The following is a 22142-nucleotide window of genomic DNA, read 5'->3' as shown; positions in this document are numbered from 1 at the left end:
TTTGTTCCTTAGAGAGTTTGAGGAGGTTTGTGTCCTTATGAAGGTACAACAACTTACTGATGATGCCGTAAGACTACGGTTTATTACCTTTGCATTAAAGGACCAAGCTAAAAAGTGGCTTTATAGCTTACCTAGGGATAGTATTATCACATGGGAACAATTTACTGTGCTCTTCTTGAAAAAATTCTTTCCTTTCTCTAAGACGAATAAAATAAGAAATGATATTCTTCAATTTCGTCAGAAACCCAGTGAGTCTTTTGCTAAGGTAATGGAGAGGTTTCAAAGCCTTCTCCAAGAATGCCCTCACCATGGTATAGAATTATGGCATTTATGCCAAATAATTTATGAGGGTATCGATTACCAAACAAAGCAACTTTTGGAATCAATGTGCCCCACAGGATTTACATCATTCACTGATGATTCCGAAGCTTGGAATTTTCTTTTAGACCTAGCTGATAGAACTAGAGAATGGGAGTCAACCCAAGAGTCTGAAAGGACTAGTAGGGGATATTTTGTTGATAGCCAAGTTCATAAGGAAGTACAAATAGATAACATTTTGAAAAAGTTAGAGACTTTGGTAGTTAAAGCTGCACCACCAAGTCAAGCACATTTTATTGACAAATCTATTGCTATGTGTGCATGGTGTCAGTCTCCTACACATGTAATTGAGGAATGTCCTAGCTATTCTGGAGGCCAACATGAGAATGTCAACGCGATGTTTCCAAACCCATACAGTAACACGTACAATCCTGGGTGGAAGAATCATCCTAACTTTTCATGGTCTCAAGGGCAAAACCAAAATGGATTAAACAATTATTCCACACAAAATCAATTTGGTGCCCCTCAAAAACAAAATGCCCAATTTTCTTATAATCCAAATGTCCAGTTCCCTCAAGCCCCAAATTTCCAGAATGCCAATTTAGCTAGACCTATCAATCCACCTATTGTGCCTCATATGCCTTACATTGCACAAAATCAATCATCACCTGGTTTCAACAGAGGTAACAATCCAGAGTTTTCTCGTCTCTCTTCCTTAGAGAAGAATATGGAAGTACTTTCCAGCACCTTCATGACTTCTATGCATAATATGGAAAAACAAATTTCCACTCTTGCAAGTGCTTTATCTGAACGAGAAAAAGGTAAAATGCCTAGCCAACCTGAGTTAAATCCTAGGATTCAGATTCAACAAAGACCACAAAATCAAGTCAACCAAGTTGAATCCTCCCATTCTTCTTTAGCTTCAATTAATTCCGTGTCTGCATTGAGAAGTGGGAAAGGGTATTTAACAGGTGAGTCACATATTAATGAAAAGAGCGAGATTAGTGACCACTGTGATGAGGAGAATGTTCAAGTATCTCTTAATGAGGGTTTGTCTGAGAAACCCATAGAAGTTGAGGATGAGCTAGTTGCTTTAGCAGTACCTAAGTTTGGTGAACCACTATCAGAAACTATGAGAAAAGAGCAAATTTCAAATGAGAGTCCTTATGTTCCTAAGGCTCCTTATCCTAGTCGTCTAGTAAATAAGAAGAAGACTGCAACTATGGAGAAAATTTTTGATGTCTTCAAAAAGATAGAAGTGAATATCCCTCTTTTGGATGTCATATCTCAGATCCCCGCCTATGCAAAAGTGTTGAAAGATTTATGCACTCATAAAAGAATCACTAGCATTCCCAAAAAGGCGTTCTTGGCAGGTAACATTAGTTCCATAATTACTCAACCTGTAGCAGCCAAGTATAAGGATCCAGGGAGCCCCACCATAGCTTGTGTCATAGGCAATACACACATTGAACATGCTTTACTTGATCTTGGTGCAAGTGTGAATCTTTTGCCTTACCATGTTTATAAGCAATTAGGGTTGGGAGAATTAAAAGCAACTAGAACTACTCTTCAGTTGGCAGATAAGTCAATTAAGATTCCCAAAGGGATGGTTGAAGATGTTTTACTGAAAGTGGGAGAATTTATTTTTCCAGTTGATTTTATTGTGCTAGATACTAAACCATTTTCAATCAAAGATGAAATCCCAATAATTCTAGGAAGACCATTTTTGGCTACTAGTAATGCATTAATCAATTGTCGAAATGGTCTTTTACGGTTGTCTTTTGGAAATCGAACTGTGGAGTTTAATATGTTTAGGATAGGAAAACAACCACAAATAGAAGAAGAGATCAATATGCTTGAGGAATCTTTTGATTTTCCTAATGATGTGATTACCAACTTTGAGATTGATTTTGATTCTGAATTTCAAGAATGTATGGATATGTTGGATGATGATAGTGAAACTTTCTTTTCTGAAGTCTCAAATTTTCACACACCTTTAGAGCCTATTGAACCTCTATCCATCTCCATCTCTATCCCCAAGCCCTCAATAATTGAACCCCCCCAGCTACAATTGAAAAAGTTGCTTTCTAATTTGAAATATGCTTTATTGGAACAAGATAATACTCTTTCTGTTATTGTTGTCTCTGATTTAACTTCTGACAAAGCAGAAGAGTTGATCACACTGTTGAATAATAATAGAGAAGCATTGGGTTGGTTTGTCACTCATATCAAAGGTCTAAGCTCTTCCATTGAACAATATCATATTCATCTTATGAAAGATGCAAAACCTTCTAGAGAACCTCAACGTATGATGATAATTTTTTTTAACATTGTGAATGTTTTTCTTGAGATCTTTAGAGATAATTTTTCGATTCACGGTTTTTCTTATTTGGAGTGCCTTCCCCATCATACATTGATATTGAAGATAAGACTAAAGCTTCCCATGATAAGCACATCTTGACTGAAAGGTATACCCCTCATTTGTCTTCTTTGTTTAGCATACATGCATTGAGGACATTGCATTACTTAAGTGTGGGGGGGTATAGCTTCGTTGTAGATTTTAACTTTGACTTTTGGTTAGTATACATATTCTTTCAATTGCTATGATGTGTGAAATGAGAGTGATTTTGGTACCCATTGTGAACACATAAAAACCCTGTTGAGAGGAAGGTAACTTGTATATATGTTGAGATGAGACTTTCCTTAGAAAAATAAAAGGCCCTTAACTTAAGGCGTCGAACCATCTATGAGTTTTGTGGGTCCTTATTTCTTTGGCTAGAAGTTGAGATCAATTTTGTGTAGGGCATGACAAAAGAAGAAAAAAGAAGAAGAAGAAGAAAAAAAGAAAAAAAAAAAAAGAGTAGAAAGTAAAAGTTGAATTCCTTGGAACTAGACAGGGCACTCCGACTCAGGAATCGAGGTGACTTGATCAAAACTCTTAGGAAGGAGATTATTGAAAAGAACTCTCGCATCACTGTCTATGTGGGTGTCTGCTCCACCATGTCATTCAAGCCAACCGTAGTGGAGTAATGTAGAGTTCACTACTCAAAAGAAAAAAAAAAAGAAATAAATACAAGTGTCATCAATGCCTTGGTAAAATTGTTTGGTCAAAAATACTTCAAAACCTTAGTCATTGGTCCCCTTACTTTATGAGTGGTTTTGCTTAAAGGAGAGGTGTACTTGAAAGATATAAGGTGAGTCCTTGATTGAGATATATGCTAAGTCTCAAGAATCAATATGGGGTAATAAAGTTCAAGTGTGGGGGATCTTAAATCAATTGTGAGGAAAATTGTCATAGCTATTGATCTTGTATGAGTACTTACCAATTGTTAGAGTTGGAATTTGCAATGTTTTATTTTGAGCTAAAATTGGAATTTTGGATGTACATTCACTGCAAACATCCACGAGACAAAACTCGTCCTCTAGGGGTAACCTAGTGGTTTAAAGGCCTGTTGCACATGCTAAGTGTAACCGTGATTCCTACGAAAGTGAGTTAAGATTTATTTTGTTGCACTCGTTTCTTACCTGCATTTGTATTTTTCATTAATTTTTGCTTGAGGACAAGCTTAGTCTAAGTGTGGGGGAATCTGATGAACACATTTATGTGTGAAATCTTAAGGCATAAAGCATGCATTTTATACACTTAGAATGGAGTTACCTTGGGTTTTATGTTGTTTTTGCAGATTTTAGGACTTTTCAAGACTTAAGCAAATATTTGGAGTTTTGGGCTTGAATCATGCTATTTTACTCGTCAAGAAGTCCATTCAAATTCTCAAATGCGAAAATGGGCCTGATCTGGAGCATGATGGGCTAGAGATGTGTGATTACGGGCCAACTCCGAAATATTGAAGAGATAAAGAAGGCAAATTTGATCTACGGCTGAGATTTTTAATCAAATCTACAGAGATATTATTGAGAGAGTCCAGATGGAAAAGAGTCATTGCATACCTCAATATCTTATTTTCTATTTAGGATTTGATTAAAGAAAGAAAAAGAGGAAAAAGAATTATATTCAGACAAGGATGAAGCAAAAATCCCGTTTTTGAATGCCTCAGTCCAGTTTCGATCAAACCCTTCATCGAACGGTCATCCGATGTCCGATCGTGCTGATTTTTGGAGGAGAGCTTCACGACTACTTAAACCTCAAATCCAACGGTGGGATTATGCATCTGATCTCTCTAAGTTGGCGCGATTAGTACGTCAAAACCCTAATTGGATGAGTCAGATAGAAACCCTGAGTTTTATTCAAATTCAGCCGTGCTTCATATCTCATGTAAACTCTATAAAAGGAGAGCCTACTCCATCAAAGGAGAACGTGTCTTAGAGCTTAGTAGAAGCATTCTTTCTTCTCTCTTTAGTTTATTTAGGTTTTCTCTAGTTTTCTTTGCTTGCAGTTGTGAGATTTTAAATTTCTAGATTCAATGTTTAGATTTAATTTTTATGTAATGCAATTCAAGTTCAAGTTTCAAGTTCAAGTTTCAAGTTTTTAGATTCGTTTTTCTCTGGGTCTAGCAATTGCAGATTTAGATCATTCTAGATCTAGATCTGGTTGTTAGGGTTGGTTGAGATTCGAATCGTTTGTTCAAATCGCAAGTAAGTAACCTTCTTTATTAATCTTCTCTCCTCCCTCCATTCCCGCTTCTATCTACCCCTCTATATTCTTAATTTAGGATTTACTTTCAGCATTATTTATTGTTCTGCCTATTCATTCATAATCTCGGACCACATAACCGGAGCAAGCCTACAGTCGTGCCTCTGCTTCTGGTGACGGGTGGTGTTGCATCTGCATTTTAGTTATTTCCTTTTCCTTTTATTGCTTTGTTTATTGCTTTGTTATTTACTTTCTGTTATTTACTTTCTGCCTATTCATTCATAATCTCGGACCACATAACCGGAGCAAGCCTACAGTCGTGCCTCTGCTTCTGGTGACGGGTGGTGTTGCATCTGCATTTTCCTGTCTTTTATTTATGCATTGATTGTGTTTAATTTATTGTTCGTTTCAATTCGATTGCATTAGATATATAGATTAGGATCGTTTAGTTTAGTTAATTAGTTAACAAAAAAAATTGAATCATTCCACTCTCGCATTACTATTAAGAAGTTCAGATTCTAAGTGGCATATCTCCCTGAGATCGACCCGTTAGCTACACGATACCGTGCGCTTGCGGTTACTTTTAAAAATTCACAAACAAGTTTTTGCAACGGCGCCAATTTGTGGCCAAATTTTCTCACTTAATTAGTTTCAGATCTGCAAATACTCAGCGGTGAATCAACACTTTTTACCGTCTGCAAAATCTAGATCTAACGATTAATTGAAGTTTCTGTGTTCTGCCCTTTTGGAGAAACATAAATCCTGCTCCTTTACATGATCGATTGGGAGATAGTCTGAGGAACTTGGTGCTGGGTTGCTGATCGAGATGGCTGGGTTGGTGATGTTTCAACGTGATTGGGGATGAATACTATTTCACCTTCTGCTTCCTTGGATCCGCATCAGAATCAGCTTTTAAGTAAGCCAAAATTTTCTGCATGCTATTTGTTTGTTAAAAGTCCCCAATACATGTGCACTTCAATTGTTTTCTTGGATTTTTCTGTCCTTGTGATAGCTCCAGCATTCTGCTGTGTTTTCTTGTCCGGCTTATTGCCGTGTTTCTAGTCTGGCTCTTGGCCGTGGTTTTGTCCGGTTTTCTTGACCGTGTTTTTGTCCGGCTTCTTGGCCGTGTTTCTCGTCCAGCTCTTGGCAGTGTTTGTTTGTTCGTTTTTCTGCAGTGTGTCTTGTGACACTTCTGGGAAAAAAATAATTTCCCGCTGAATTTGAACCCCTCAGCTCATAATGAAGATCTTGACGTGGAATTGTCAAGGATTAGGGAGTGCAGTGATTGTTCGTTCTTTGAAGGAACTCCTGAAATCTCAAAAGCTGGATATTATGTTCTTGATTGAAACAAAATGTTCAGCAATAAAGGTGGAATCAGTTCGAAGGAAATTGGGAATGCATAAAGCTTTTGCAGTGGATTCAAGGGGTCACTCAGGTGGTCTTTGTTTGCTTTGGAATCAGAGAGTTGAAATCAACATTCTTACAGCAGATAAAGATTTAATTGATTGTCATTTGGAGGGTCAAAATGGAGAGAAATTTCTGTTCACAGGGATATATGGTGACCCTATAAGACATCAAAGGCATTTTGTGTGGGATAAAATCAGGACGTTGGGGTCTCAGAGACAGGAACAATGGGTATGTGCCGGCGATTTTAATGCTATTCTCTCATGGCAGGAAAAGGTGGGGGTAATACAATAGGAGCAAGAGATGTTAAACAGTTCAAGGAACTTATAGATGATTGTTCTGTGATGGATTTGGGGGCAAAGGGGCCTGTCTTTACTCGAAGAAATAATAGAAGGGGTCGTGACTTGATAAGAAGTAGGCTCGACTGAGCTTTTGCTAACCCAGAATGGCGTGCTAATCATGAGAATGCTACTATGGTTATTAGATCAGCTATTGGGTCAGATCATTTGCCTTTGCTTATTGACTCTGTTGGTGTTGTAAAGGCGGGAAAAAGGCCCTTCCGATTTGAAAACATGTGGCTTCGACATCCAACATGTAAGGATAAAGTTCATGAAGCTTGGGAGGAACAAATTCACGACGAACCTGCAAAGGTTGTGGAAATAAAACAGGAACACTGTCAGGAGATTCTGAGGCAATGGAACAATGAAACCTTTGGAAGAGTTGAAAATAATATTGCAGGTCTTATATCTGAATTGGATGTCCTAAATAGCATTACTCCCTCTGATTGGGTAGACAGAAGAAGAGAAGAAATTTCTATTGCCCTTGATGAACAATTGGCTCGAGAGGAGATTCTGTGGCAGCAGAAGTCACGTGTACAATGGCTTCAAGCGGGTGATAGGAATACTAGTTTCTTCCACCAAACTACACTCCAAAGAAGAAGTTCAAACAAAATATTCAGATTGTGCAAAGAGGATGGGGGGTGGACAACCTCTGAGGAGGAAATCACAGATGAAGTGCTTAATCACTACACGAAAGCTCTCTTTAGAAGGCGTGGATGAACAAGCATTAGAACATACATTGCAATGTATCCATCCTATGATTTCGGCAGATACAAACGAGGAATTGATGAATTCTCCTGAAACAATTGAAATAAAAAAAGCTTTATTTGCGATGAAGCCTTCAAAATCCCCGGGCCCTGATGGATTCCCTCCAGGGTTTTTTCAGAGGTTTTGGATTCTCATTGAAGCTGAGCAGGTTTGTTAGAGATGTGTTCAGCTCTAGGAAAGTGAGTCCTGCAATGAATGAGACTTATGTTTGTCTTGTTCCTAAGATAAAACATCCAGAAAAAGTGGAACACTTTCGTCCGATTAGTCTATGTGGGGTGGCCTTCAAAGTTATCACAAAAATTATGGCTGAGAGACTTAAGAAATTCCAAGAGCCACTGATCTCCCCATCACAATCAGCTTTCGTCCCTTCAAGATCCATATCTGATAATGTATTATTCGCTCATGAAGCCTTCCACTTCCTACGGAACAAAAAGAAAGGTAAACAACGGTTCATTGGCTTGAAGCTTGATATGCGGAAAGCGTATGATCGCCTGGAATGGAAATTTATAGAGATGGTGCTCTCTCGGATGGGATTTTCTGAACAGTGGGTGAATTTGACCATGGAATGTATCTCAACTACATCATACCCCTTCTTGATTAATGGGTGTGTGGAAGGGTATCTCAAATCATTGAGGGGGGTGCGGCAAGGGGATCCTATTTCCCCTTTCATTTTCATTCTTTGCACCCAAGCTCTATCTGCTATTATTCGAGAGTTTGAGCATACTGGGTCGATTGAGGGGATGAGAATATGAAATAGAGGTATGGCTCTAACTCATCTACTATTTGTTGATGATTGCCTTATGTTCTCCAAGTTGAATCTTGATGCAATATTCAATTTGAAAGATTGCCTGGAAAAATTTTGTGCGGCAAGTGGGCAGTCGATGAATTTATCAAAATCATCATTGATGTTGTTGGAAAATGCCAAGTCAGCATTTGCCACATCAGTCTCCAATCAGTTTTGATGATGACAAACACTCTACTAATGTTTCCATAAAGATATGTTTTTTGTCCAGCTCATCACTGCAGAGAATCTCGATGTAAATATCCGGTTTAAAGAAATTTCCGGAGAGTCAAGCTCAAAATCAAACCATCTTAGACAAAGAACCAAAGTCAAGAGGAGAGCATCAAGATCACTGATCAAGATCAAGTCAAAGACCAAGTCAAAGATCAAGACTTAGGCTAAATCAGGGCTTAGGACACCTTTGCATACACACACATGTAAATACATCCATAATATGTAATCCATGTTACTAGAGTGACCTAGGACGTGTTAGTAAGGTGTACATCGCTTAGGATTGTCAAAACGATCTAAAAATCCAAGCCATATCCCAGCCCAAAGTTGTTTAGAAAAACAGAGCCCAGACGGATGTTCGTCTGAGCAGACGGACGTCCGTCTGTTTTCATAACTCTGTTTCTCAGAAACAACAGAAGGTCAGACGGAATTTCCGTCTGGCAGATGGATGCCCATCCCGAGCGATCCCAGGGCCAGGACGGATGACCGTCTGAGCCAGTCCAGGCCAGACGGATGACTGTCTGAGCAGACGGACGTCCGTCTGTTTTCATAACTCTATTTCTCAGAAACAACAGAAGGCCAGACGGAATTTCCGTCTGGCAGATGGATGCCCGTCTGAGCCAAACCAGGCTAGACGGATGACCGTCTGGGCAGACGAACGTCCGTCTGGCCCAGATTTGACTATAACGGCTAGTTTAAAGAGAATATCTTCTACAGCTGTTTGTAACGGATACCTTTGAGACGGATGACCGTCTGGGCAGACGGACGTTCGTCTGGAACAAAATCTCGCAAAGATTTTATGTCCGTTGGGAAAATGGGGAAAGCAGTAACTTGGGGTCTATAAAAGCCCAATCATCCCCATTTGAGAATCATCCTTCTCCCCCATCTAGCACATATTCACTCACAAGTGAAAAAGCAAAGTTTTGGTGTTTTTAGCATTATTGCTGTCCTCCCAACTCCTTAACTTTGAGGGATATTCCAAAGTTGAAGCTTTCACTGAAGCAAAGTCTGGAGTTATTGAAACCGCTGAAGTATATTGATTCTTGGTTCATTCATTACATCACTTGCACTCAAAGGGTAAAGGGTTACTCTCTTTTGATAGGTAATATCTAATACTTTTCGTATTGTGAATTGGTTATTTTAATTCTAGTCTAGGTTGATTAGAATTCATTGTATTGGATACTCTTGTCCGTAAATGAAGATTGTATTGGATACTCTTGTCCGTGAACGAAGATTGTATTGGATACTCTTGTCCGTGAACGAAGATTGTAAAGGGTACTCTTGCCCTGAAATGAAGATTGTAAGGATTTGTTTCTCTACCCACTGTATTGAAAGAGATCCGTTAGTGGAAATACTCTCTTGAGACTAAGAGAGGAGTGGACGTAGACTCGTAAAGTCGAACCACTATAAATTCTGTGTTTGTGATTGCTGTTTGTCATTAGATTTCATCTTGAACTGTCAATTCATTTTGAAATTACAACTAAACCAGAAAATTGGTATAAACCACTAGGTACAACCTAATCAACCCCCCTCTAGGTTGCACCAACAGATGTTTAGTGCCAATACCCATTCCCGTTTAAAGAGGTGGTTCTCCCGTGTGCTCAAGATAAAGTATAGTTCCCCCCCTTCAAAATATTTGGAACTTCCCATAAGCATTGGGAATGACAAATCACAGTCTTTTCAGTTTATTCAGGATAATCTCTCCCACAAGATTCAAGGCTGGAAGGGTAAGCTTTTAAGTCAAGCTGATAAGGAAGTGTTGTTAAAATCAGTAGCATTTTCTCTTCCAAACTATGTTGGATCACACTTTCTATTACCTTCTTCATTTCATAAGCAAGCACGACAAAAGGCTACAATTTTTTTTTGGGGAGATAAGGAATGAAAGAATAAACTCCATTGGGTAAGCTGGGAGAGACTTAGCAAATCCAAGGAGAAAGGGGGTTTGGGATTCAGAGACTCAAAATTATAGAACATGGCCTTTTTGATGAAGTTGGCTTGGAAACTTTTTCAAACTCCGGAATCTTACTGGTCTAAGTTGATGAAAGGGATTTACTATCCAAACTCAAATTTTTTTATCTGCAAGGTTGGGGGAAACCCTTCATGGGCGTGGAGAGGGGTTATCCAAGCAAAAAACATGCTATTAAAAGGTCTCAGATGGAGAGTGGGAGATGGGGTCAATATAAAGGTGTGGGAAGACCCATGGATTCCAGTGGAAGGGAGGGAAGTCTCTTTGGAGATCAAGCGGCCATCAAGGTGTTCAATGAACGTGTCTCAGAACTGATTGACCAAGATCACAGATGTTGGAAGATTGATCTACTCAATTCACTCTTTTCTCTTGAGGAAAGTAAGGCAATTCATGGAATTAGGCTGAGCATATTCCATCAAGATGATCAGTTGGTGTGGGGGGCAGCAAAGAATGGACTTTTCTCGTGTAAATCCGCATATCATCTATTAAAGAATCTTGAGGAGGAAAAGCTAGAAAACCATTCGAGCACATCTAGAAGTCGGAGACAAGTTGAAGATGTTGTATGGAAAAATATTTGGAGCTACCAGACACTTCCAAAGATTAGAAATTTCCTATGGAGAGCGTGTGCACGGGGTGTAGCAACGGGTGAAGAGCTGGTTAGAAGGCAGATTCAAATTGATCCTTCATGTTCGTATTGTGGGTGCAGTCTAGAAACTAAGGATCACATTGTTTTTGAGTGTCCGATTGCAAAACAGGTATGGTTTGGTAGCTCACTTACATACATTCCACCTGAGGAAGCCCCATTGCTAACAGAATGAATTAAAAGTTGGTCCGCTGTAAAAGGGATCGGAAAGGAGGTAAGCAAATCAATACTCAACCTATGTTCCTTTATTGTTTGGCACCTTTGGATTGCAAGAAATAACATGATATTTGGGAGAAAACAAACTACTCAAAAGAAATTATTGAGGCAACCCAAATAGAACATGCTAAATTTGAGGCAATCAAGACAACAGGAGGTGGGGAAGTGATAAATAATACTCAACCTGATGAGAATCAACAGCAATGGGAACCTCCGCCTCAAGGTAAATTAAAGTTGAATTCAAAGGTGGTGTCGGCTATGTTCTACGAAATCATAAAGGAGAAATTTTACAGGCAGTCTCTGAACTGGTGCTATGCAACTCAGTGGTGGAAGGGGAAGCTCTCGCTATGAGAGTTGGATTGATGTTTGCACTTTCAGAAGACTGTAATCATCTTCTGGTGGAGTCTGATTGTAAATACTGGTTCAATACATAAACAGTACTTCTAGCTCCCCTCCCCTATGCTTAGCTCCTCTGGTGGAGGATATTAAGAAGTTAAGCTCATCTTTCCTCTCGTGCTCCTTTTGTTTTATTCCAAGAGCGATAAACGCAGTTGCGGAAACTCTTACAATGAGGGCACTGTCGATCCCGTATACGACGGTTTGGCCTATTTCCATTCCTTGGCTTCAAGAGTTATGCTCTCCAGTTGCCTAGGCTGTTTTGCGGGTTGTTTTTTTTTCTTCTTTCGATTAATGGAAATTTCTTACCAAAAAAAGAAAAATAGCTTGAAGTTCCAATGGCCAAACTCAAATCAAAACAAACAGTTCGTCACGAAAAAGACAAAAAAATTAATGGTGAAAAAGGGACCCGTTTATTATATTTATATAGCTAGTCAATGAAGCGGACAAAATTTCCCCCATTAGTCAATTACAGACGCCTGACTCTTGGAACATAAATTGCGGGCTGCTTTCAACTACTTGAGACCGAAGAAAATTCAGCTACTTCATGACCATGCTTCAAGGTAACACTACTGTTGTTTGAAAAAAAAAATAAATAAATAAAGTAACACTCTGACAAAGCCACTTACCGAATTGAACCGTCTAAAAAGTCTTCATGGCTCATCGTTCTACCAATGCTCCGATGCAAACTGCTCTCCTTGTGTCTCCTGCAGTCACTTGTTGAGAGTTTTTTGTTACAGAGCAGAAGCTTAGATAAGCTCACAAAGCTAAACCCTAGTAACTACTTAAAAGCAAACAGATTGAGATGAAAAGAGATTAAAATCCCTAATTTTTTATGGTCTCCCTGAGCCCACTTCATCTTCAGATCCTGTGAGACACTCTTTTTCTTCTGTAAAGCTTGCATGATGAGAAGGGTGTGGAGAATGACCCTTTCCAAAGGATCTAATATGATCCTTCAGTGACCTTTTATGTTTGAAATCTGAGCCGCATGTACAATACCATAGCTTCCCACAGTTCTTTTCATGTGTTCTCCAGTCGCCTTTAACTGCAAATGGCTTCCCACATTTCCTACACATGAATGGCTTCACTCCATGCTTTCTCTTGTAATGTGTTTGAAGAGTTCTGAAATCTTTCAGTGGTTTGGCTCGAGGATAATTGATGTTGTGATTGCAGCCATGGGCACAACAGTAGCAAGGAAGTCGCAACATTGCAGTTGGTTGTGTTCCTTTGAGTGATTCTGGTCCCTTTCTATACTGTGAACCGTGGCCCCACATATGCATCTGCATCTCAAAGTTCATGATCAGCTTCATGTCTTAGAAGTCCAAATTGCAGGTTGAACTCAAAACTAAAAGGCAACAGAAATGAGGAACAAAGCCATATGAATAATAGTTTCACGTTTGAGGGCAAGAATGAAGTTTATAGAAAAATTAATTTTGAAATAAAAAGTTAAGATCCAAGCTGAGCATAGCAAAGATTTAACAAGGGGATACAGTGACTTTTCTACTCATTTTACGGTTTTAAAACTCTTCCAATGGGGGAGTGCAAGTACTTTCATACGTGAAAAGAAGACCAAAGGGGCAATTTATAAAATTAAGAAAAAATATTTTAAAAATCGATTGTTATATGATAAGGGTCTCAATAAAACTCTCGGTCAAAGAGAATTTTAACAAATTGAGATGAGGTATTTCAAAAATCATTTGTTATCACATAAGGATCTCAATAAAACTCTACTAGTCTAAAACACACCAAATCCTAACGAGAGTCAGAGCCAACACAGTTTTCTCTATTTAAAACATAAGTTTGGGTTACAAACTGACAGATCCTGATAGAGTCGGATAAAATTTGATTTTAGATCATCGGGGAAATCATATTGTAATTTTCCAGAGTTCAATTCTTTTTAGATTATTTGGGTTGATTGAAAGTCCTAGCAATAGGGGCCTCTTTGGCGGCCAAGATTTGTATTACTTTGAATCCCTAGGGTCAAAAATTATTACAAAAATTTTTTGGAAAAAAAAATCATGTCAAATGTATAAGCCCTTAAAAAGGGTCAAGTGTATGCAGTCTTAAGCATTATTTTGAGAAAATATGTTTTTACGACTGGCAACTGTGCTTGGTATTATTTATTTATTTATTTTTGTCAAAAGCCTTAAGTGAACACTAGACCAATCTAAATACATATCCGAATTCTCTCCATTGATCATTAACCATCATAATCGATTTTCTAAAATCCATGGTGACTCTGATGATCAGATGTCATCCTTGATAGATTATCTCCAATAAACTTTAATCAAACTAAATTTTGTTTAGATCCGTACTAGTATTTACTTCGCTTTTAATAACCATTAGTGCTACTGCTCAAGAAAACATGAAAATCGCTATTTCTAATAGGAAGAGCATCCTTTGGTGGTCAAACGAAGGAAAATTTAAGAACAAGAACTTCAAAAATTCTTATAAGAAAATCTGATTTTTTGGGTATAACAAATTGCAATCATGTCACACCAGAAATCAAAATTGGAATCGACAGAAAAAGAACAGAAATTAAAACCAAAACACCACATTTAAAATTATTTAAAAAAATAAATTACTCTTGTAGGCTTTTTAACTCCCTCTCAAAGGGTTTCAAAACTTCGCTAAAATTCTGTTATCGAAATCAATCAATAAACAAATAATAGAAAGGGGATATTTCTTCTCACCTAAAAGTGATAACAAAGGAAAGATATGATATGTGAAAAAAAATTCAGGATTACCTGCATATTGTTATACCTATTGAAGGTCTTGCTGCAGAGGAAGCAGGCGAACTGGGTTGGCCCAATAAGGATCTGAGCTGGTGAGGGGATCCAGAACCTACTCTCAGTGCTCAGTGAACGACCTTCAAAGTTCTTTTTCACTAATTCTTCTTCCTTATAGCTAAAGGATTTCATTTCAATCTCAGAATCTTCCGAGTTGGGCAACCCAATGTGTAAGGCCACTGTAACCTTCTCTGGTTTCTTATCTTTGAAACTTATCCTCTCGTCCAGCACTTGAACTGCCTCTTCTTTTAAAGGTTTAGTCTCAGATAGCTTGCTAAGAAGAGGTAAGCACAGGTTGTTTTGCTGAAGGAGCTCTTCTTCCTGTTGCTGATAAAAGGGAGGTTGTGCTAAGCAGCTTCTGGGGCTTGTGCACTGAGCTTGCTGAGTTAAAGAAGAAGAAGTAGAAGAGGAAGATGGTGAAGTTGATGGGGAGAGCCATTCAACGAAGGCAGGAGCCTGCAAGCAGAAAGTAATATCATCTACATGATAGCTTCTTATGCTCATCTTCTCAGAAGCTTAAACGCTCCTCCTCTCCTTAGATGTGTATGTTATCAAGACTTTGTGAAAAAAGAGTCCTTTTGATGGTTGATTTATGAATGGTGGTTTTGTTTGGTTTCTCCGTAATTGTAACTTTCCTTCTTTCTTTTCTAATGCCTTTAATATTTCCTCAACTTTAATTATGTTCTTACTTTTTGTGGAAAAAGAAAGAAAGAAGCTGGGTAGTCCTTAGTGGTGGGATACCGGTTTAGTCCAGAATGAAATACTATTCATCAGCTGAGTCATATTTTCTTTAATAAATCTTTTAAGATAATTTGTTCTTTTTTTTTTTTTGGTAAACAAACTTTATTAAGGATGGGCTAAAGCCAAGGTGGAGAAGTCCAACCAAGGAGTGGAAATGGGCCAAAATGTCGAGCCCGTGATCGACATAGCCTTCCGGGCTAGGATATGAGCAACTACATTGCTTGTCCTAGGAATTACATCAAACTTATAGTCTAAGAAGAAGGACTTTAAAGTATTGATGTCCGATACAATGGGATCTAGAGCTTGATTACTGATTGGTGATGTCCGATGAAGATGGTTGATTAGCATGGCACTGTCAGATTGGAAAATAACCTTGTCAATACCTGCATCTCTAACCTCCAGCAAAGCAGACCTTAGTGCTAGGGCCTCTCCAACTATAGCCGACCCAAAAATTTCATGCTTCGACACCGCCTTGATTAGTATACCAGCTTCATTATATACTGCGTAGCCCAGGCCCATTTGATCTGCATTTGGCCCAAATGCTGCATCGGTTCTAGCGAGATGCCATCCAGCTGGTATGAACTCCATCCTATGTTGTTGGTTACTGTGCCTCGCAATATATGCATCTGCTTGAGCTCTAAAGCTGTTTGCACTCCAGAATTTTTCGTGTTGAACAGTAGCTCGAGTAGCAACCATCATTGGAGATCTTTTGCCAAGATTAAACAGAGTATCGTTTCGAGCAAGCCATAACTCCCAAAGTATGAAGCAGGCGAGGCTAAAGAGTTTCCTGGCTTCCCATTTATCGTTTGGCATACTTTGTTTAAAACCTTCCAACCAGTCTGCTATTTCAGGGTTTGCAATAGTCGGTGGCCGAAAAGCCAGAGGGCATAGGAACCATACTTGTCGAGCGAAGTCGCAGTCAAGGAAGAGATGTCCTGCGGATTCTTCTACATCACACCCCCGTGGGCATGAATAGGCAGCTCGGATCTGTCTTCTTCTGAGATTTTCGCCTGTTTGAACTCCTTCAACACAGATGCGCCATAACAAATGATGAATCTTAGGGAGTGTAAGAGCTTTCCAGATCTGCTTCCAAGTCTCACTTGGAATCAGTTTCCAGCGTGATTGACGAGAGGTAGCAAGTTGTTGTTGTGATTCGGCCAATTTCATATTTGTCAAAGCATGGTAAGACGATTTCACAGTAAAGATCCCATCTTTCGCCGCTCCCCATCTAAGTTCATCTGTTGAGGGAAAGAGACTGAGTTGGATTTTCCTTATCTCTCCAGCTTCTGCAGGTTGAAAGATTGAGTTGATGAGGTCGTGCTTCTAGCTTCTTGTGTCAGGGTCTATGAGGTCTTCCACCCTTTCAGCCGTGCATCCACTTGGTTTGGAGGATTTAATTTTCCCATCGATTGAGGTTGGTAACCAGCGATCTTCCCAAATCTTGATGTGGTTTCCCAGCCCTATCTTCCATCGCAGTTGTGATATTAGGATGTCCTTGCCTGCTATTATATTGCGCCACGCCCAACTTGGGTTCTGCCCGAGGGAAGCTTGCAGGAAGTCTTTGTGAGGGAAATATATGGCCTTTGTGAATCGAGCCCACAGCGTCCCTGGTTCACTAAATGGTCATTTGTTCTTGATTTGGTCATTTGTTCTATGGCTTTGGTCACAACACTTGGGGGTGGTCCTGACTTTGTACCTTGCTTTTCTATTTGTTGAAGATGTGCTCCCAGGGCGAGTGGGTGTACTTCTCAAAACGTTTCCCCGCGTTTCACCCAATGGAAGGAAAATTCATCATCAAGGACACCATGACTTCGATGTTCCCAGGGTCTTATTTCATGTTCGCATTAGGTGATTAACATATATGAATTATCAATTGAATCAATAAGAAGAAACGCAACCTGTAAACCCTAACCTATCCTAACCATTCGGTCATGTGAAACACAAAGAAAATTAGAAGCAAGAAGAAGAAGAAGAAGAGACATAGAGATGATTACGGAGTTCGGCAATATGCCTACTCTCCAGGATTCAGGTATGAATCAAAATCCACTAAGTCATTCAAGACATTACAGGTTTAGGGAAAAAGAAAGAAATACAGAGAACACCTGTTACAAGCAACCATAGAGGCCAATACTTCCATCGAGTGGTCTTCTAGAATCACTGATCAAAAGCCCCCACCGATCTCTTCAAAGAGCCTCTAAGAATCCATCACCGCAGGTGTTCGAAGAAGAAGAAGCCATGAAAGCTCCAGAAACCTCAAAATCGTAGAACAGAGGAAAAATCCCCAAATCGTATTTGCATATATGAGAATGAGAGTGAACCAAGGATAAAGCTATACATAGCAATGAACCATCAATTGAACCAACTGGTTCAATTTCACTTAAACTGTGAAAAGTCCAGATTAATCCCCAACAACTTCAAATCTGACGTCCGGGGCTATAGACGACGTCAAAGTGTTGCATCCAAAATCAGACCTCCCGGGTGACCAGTGGTTTGATCTCACCTGTACTGCTCACAAGAGAAACGAGTGCGGGCCAACCTAAGTGGTTGGGAAGCCACCTAAGGATGGGGCGCTATGTAAGGCTCTCCCGGCTGAGTAGTTGCATAGCCTGTGAGAAGTGAGTACTTGTCAATTACCTTTGAATGAAGTTGGTGTGTGGCTTAATAGTATCTATGACTTGATCACTGTGGGTCATTGGATTGTCCAACTGGCATGGAAATCTTTCCTATAATATTCGTCGGATTTCTGGAGGTTACCACTTATCATAATGGGCTTTACTATCATATCTCGTCTAAGTTAGGGAGTGCATCACTCATTGTGGATTTCGCTTCGGATTCCCGCTTCAAGTGGATAGACACTAAATTGGTGGGTCTTATCCATAACGATCTTTGGTTTTCCCAAGTTGTATGATAGTTTAGCTCCCTTGGCCTTTCCCCAGCTTCATCCCTGTGTGTTTGAGAAGGATGTCAAGTCTTGATCATGAGGAAGGTGTTTTGTATCTTCCACTTGAACTGTTGCCCAACCTTCCCAGCCCCGAGTCCACTTAGGTTTGATATGGTCAAGAGTGTTGAACCTGATAGATAGACCCAACAGTTTGGGACTTAACTGAAACACTTGGTGAAAAGGGACGTAACAGCCATGCACCAACAAACCTGAACCAATAGAATACTTATAAAAATCTAGTAACTCGTTTTGTGAATCAAGGAGAGTATCCATTGGTGGAGAAGTATACATTCAGCATAATCATGACTCTATACATTAGGTACCATACTATATAGTCACATCCATGCACAATCAAATACGAATCATTGCATCATTTGGCATCATGATCTAATAGTTCTGATGTGTCATAGTTATATTGCTGCTACTCCCGACTAAACCTCCTCCAGTTATGAAGACGACGAGTCCTGCAAGAAAGGTTAGACGTGGGCCGGCTAGAATACCGGGCAACCGCCTCCGATGGCTTAGTCAGACAGTGAACAGATTAAGGTCTCGTGAAAGGATTACACAAGACTATGCTTAGAATGTATTGGATGCTTACTGGAGGGGTATGTCCTTATACTGTAAGTATTACCTTTTATGTATTTGGTAAGTTTACCCGGCGAATACTGTTGTTTCTCCTGGGATTATGCCTCGTTGTCATTGGTCCCGCTCAATCGGTTACTGAGTTGACCTTCTCAATTGAGGATGGTTGCCATACAAGTCTAGCGTACGTTTCGCCTTGATCAAGCTGGTTGGTTATTGTCCTGATTGAATGGTATGTGGAGCCCTGACCGGGTCAGACCCAGTCGGGTAGGAATCTTCTGTATCACAAGCCCCCTATCCCGGACGTCGTTTACATCGTGTGGGATAGCAAGGAAGTTAATCCATCAGGTATATTGATATTCTCTACCCCGATTTTGAATGGGTCTTCTTCATACGATACCATCTCATAACCTGCCAAGTTCTTGAGACAGTACTGACTATCCATGATTGTGGAAACTGTAGTTGAACACCTCGAGGACAATCATATGTAATGTAGAGAGAGCTAGCTTAAGAGTGAGAGATGCATCTTGTCTATCTGGAAATCGTGTGTTGTTCCATGTCATATGTCCCGACCAAGTAATCAATTTGGAGGTGCCCGGGTTTATGAGAGTTGGGTGCAAAGTTCCCGTACAACAGAAAAAATCGTCTTATCCCGAATGTTGTTTTAGTCCTTCGGGATCATAAGGGAGTCTATGCAGTTGGGCGCATTTAATGCTAGGTGTGAATTGACTAGCCGTTACACTAACGGTTTTTCATGAAGCCCACGTCCATCCAGCTTTGCCATGTCGAATGGCTATGCTTATAGCCATTATGGCTACCTCGAGGGGACGAATCGTCTCCTTTCTTGAACCATCGATCGTGTAACGTTGTAACCATTCGATTAAGAAAAGTAACGCCTCTTCTGGTAATATAAATATTGCCTTTCTTTCTTTGTTTCAATCCACTGTTTTCGTTGCTCTCGACCAAGAATTGCTCCCGACTAAGCTTTGAGATCCTTCAACCTTTAAACAATAAGTTCTTTTTCTTCCAATCATGGCTCCGAAGAAACCTAGGTTGAGTTTGAGAGGTTTTAGGCATCAGCCCAAGGTTCCCGTCCCAATATATCGTGAAAAGAGATGTTGTCGGGGCGAGGGGTACGCGAGTGAGGGCGATAGTGATAAGACAAGAGAAGTTAACCTAACTGGGGATCATTTGAAAGATCTTCATGAGTAGTCTTCGGATGATGAGAGTTCCCGTACTTCCAGTGATAGTTCTCCCGACGATGATCTTAGGGTTCTTGAGGAAATAAGGGAGATGAATCGTAGGGATAAAGAGATTCAAGCCGCTCAGGCCCAGGCCGCTCAGGCTCGAGTTGATGATGTTCCTAGTGTTGAGCCTCGGGATGCTTCTGAATCTGCCACCCCCTCTACTGAAAGTGCTTTGAGGCCTGAATCTACGGCCACTTCTCGTGACCGTTCGGCTTCATCTTCCCGAGTTTATTTGAGGCCAGAGACTTCAGCCTCTTCTCGAGTCTCTCTTTTCCAAAAGGGCCCACCCCGTCGGCCTTTCCAACTTCCTAGTGGTTTCCAGGGAGCCATTCCTCATAAGCCATATAGGAGAACCTTAGATGAGGATGCCTTGGCATTGGCGAATTCCCAGCCTTTAACTCCTTGGCATGTTGATTTCTTTCAATCTTCTTTGGGACCTAAGTTTTATGCTTGCTCCCTTTTTTCTGATGATTTAGAGAGATTTCTTTCTAGTTTTGATATACCCAAGGGGTATGAAGTTGTTCTCCCGAAGGGGGACGAAAGGGTGAGTAGTCCCCCGGAGGGTTTTTATCCCCTGTATTACGATGCTTTCATCGGGGGGCTTCGTCTTCCCTTGCACTATCTTTTTGTTGATTTCTTGAAGCATTACACCATCAGCCCGACCAACTTGAGCCCGAATAGTTGGCGTATTATGATTGGCTTTGTTGGTTTATGTTACTCCTTAGGTGTTTTCCCAACCTTTGGCTTGTTTCACCATTACTATTCTTTACAACCTCACACCCAGTGTGGCTGGTTTTACATAGCAAAGAAGGTGTCTTCTTTTCAAGGAAATTTTATTGAGAAAGATTCTCTCCTGTCCACAACCAAGAAATGGAGAGAATTCTTTTTGTTCTTCAAACCTCCTTCTCCCGAGCCTTTTCTTACAGAAATCCAAGAGAGGTCTAAAGACAACATTGACCTCCTGAATACCCTTGTTGTCCTCCATCTCGACGAAGAAGAAAAGGTCGGGATCATTAATCGGGTTAATGGGGACAATTTTGCAGTCCATGGTTATTCCATGGAATATGTTCGTGTTCTTCAACTATGGGGCTTTTCCCCGGGTAAGCTTTGGTTTCAATTGCCTTTACCTTGTATTCCAAGTTCTGACCTGATTATGTTTCTTTTTGTCATGTAGTGGCTACTACCATCCGGGATGAAGATCTTCTGGCCTCAGCGCTCGGTGGAATAGAAGAAGCTCGGATGAGGAAGCTTGTCTCTAAGTTGAAGGCCTTAGCTTTAGGTGCTTGTATGGGCAAGACTCCGACTTTGGGTGTTGTCCCAACCAAGTCTTCCATGGCCAAAGGCTAGCCTTCTGCCACCATGGCCGGGACTGCCAAAAGTCCAAAGAGGAAAGCCCCTCCTTCAGGAGGTGAAAAAAGAATGATAGAGGGGGTACCTTGTCCTCCCCTGGCTAAGAGGGTTTGTATTTTTGAGCCCCAACCAAGTGTCGGGCCCTCTACCACTTCTGGAGTCTCCGAGTTTAACTCGGTTTTTAGTGACTCAAGTTTCGCTGAACGGTGGGTGGAGGACGGCACTCTTGACGCTGATCGGGAGTATTTGAAAAATCTCCCAAATAAAGAATTTTTTACGGATGGATACCGGTAATTTTCTTCCCGTCTGATCTTTATCCTTTTTTCCTTCTTGCCATCTGTCTCATGTTTCTTCTTCAGGTATCTGGCCGGGGCAGCTCATATCTTCGCCGAGTCACTGAGTCGGGCTCGGGACCAATCTGAGCAGTTGGTGCTTTCTGAGCAGCTTCATCAGAAGGCTAATGTTGAATATGCTCAAGCGATGAAGGAGCTTAAGGCAGCTCAAGAGAAAATGGCCTGGCTGAAGAAGGAGAGGGATGATCTTTCCAAGAGCAAAGGTAAATATAAAGGAAAGGTCAGTTCGCTTGATAAGAAACTCGGGAAGGCTACCAAGGACTTGGCGAATTCTCAAGCTCTCCTGGCCGAGGAGGAAGAGAGGAATGTACAACTGGGGAAGGAGCTCGAGGAGCTGGAGGGCCGCAGAGTTTTAGGCGGGCGGTGTTGGAGGAGTATTTTACAACCAAGGAGTTAAAGGAATTGTCTCTAGCCATTTCTACTCCCGCCTTCAAAAGAGGGTTACGTTAGGCCTTCAAGTATACCCTTGAGCAAACACAGCTTCCTC

General features: G+C 40.4%; 3 protein-coding genes and 1 non-coding gene across 4 annotated transcripts; 1 reads left to right on the top strand and 3 right to left on the bottom strand.

The window, feature by feature from the left end:
* Window positions 1-208: 208 nt before the first annotated feature.
* Window positions 209-315, bottom strand: LOC149024241 (small nucleolar RNA R71). Its single transcript, XR_016171923.1, has one exon. It is a non-coding gene; the product is annotated as a small nucleolar RNA R71 (small nucleolar RNA).
* A 5420-nt stretch (window positions 316-5735) lies between these two features.
* Window positions 5736-7371, top strand: LOC149024240 (uncharacterized). The gene is made up of 4 exons (XM_089143440.1): window positions 5736-5743; window positions 5922-6060; window positions 6143-6595; window positions 6856-7371. The coding sequence occupies exons 1-4, from the start codon at window positions 5736-5738 to the stop codon at window positions 7369-7371; spliced, it is 1116 nt and encodes a 371-aa protein (XP_088999566.1).
* A 4627-nt stretch (window positions 7372-11998) lies between these two features.
* On the bottom strand, window positions 11999-14981 carry LOC149024239 (zinc finger protein WIP3-like). The gene is made up of 2 exons (XM_089142913.1): window positions 14400-14981; window positions 11999-12932 (listed from the first exon to the last, which is right to left on the bottom strand). Exons 1-2 carry the CDS (start codon window positions 14943-14945, stop codon window positions 12486-12488), a joined length of 993 nt encoding a protein of 330 aa, XP_088999039.1. The 5' UTR covers window positions 14946-14981; the 3' UTR covers window positions 11999-12485.
* A 306-nt stretch (window positions 14982-15287) lies between these two features.
* On the bottom strand, window positions 15288-16349 carry LOC149024238 (uncharacterized). Its single transcript, XM_089143439.1, has one exon. It carries the CDS (start codon window positions 16347-16349, stop codon window positions 15288-15290), a length of 1062 nt encoding a protein of 353 aa, XP_088999565.1.
* Window positions 16350-22142: the final 5793 nt, after the last annotated feature.

The sequence above is a fragment of the Hakea prostrata genome, chromosome 2, assembly GCF_041222555.1.
Source record: "Hakea prostrata isolate BN-2017 chromosome 2, UWA_Hpros_2, whole genome shotgun sequence".
Lineage (NCBI taxonomy): Eukaryota > Viridiplantae > Streptophyta > Magnoliopsida > Proteales > Proteaceae > Hakea > Hakea prostrata.
Note: the sequence above shows the minus strand (reverse complement) of the source record. Positions and strands in the feature narration are given on the sequence as shown.

Excerpts from the sequence above, each read along its gene's own strand:
- LOC149024240 (XM_089143440.1), top strand. Across the intron at positions 6,061-6,142 it reads CTCGTCCAGCTCTTGGCAGT|CTCATAATGAAGATCTTGAC; the intron begins GTTTGTTTGTTC and ends TGAACCCCTCAG. Across the intron at positions 6,596-6,855 it reads CATGGCAGGAAAAGGTGGGG|GCGGGAAAAAGGCCCTTCCG; the intron begins GTAATACAATAG and ends GGTGTTGTAAAG.
- LOC149024239 (XM_089142913.1), bottom strand. The coding sequence starts at position 14,945 with ATGAGCATAAGAAGCTATCATGTAGATGATATTACTTTCTGCTTGCAG. Across the intron at positions 12,933-14,399 it reads ATAGGTATAACAATATGCAG|ATGCATATGTGGGGCCACGG; the intron begins GTAATCCTGAAT and ends TTTGAGATGCAG.
- LOC149024238 (XM_089143439.1), bottom strand. The coding sequence starts at position 16,349 with ATGAAATTGGCCGAATCACAACAACAACTTGCTACCTCTCGTCAATCA.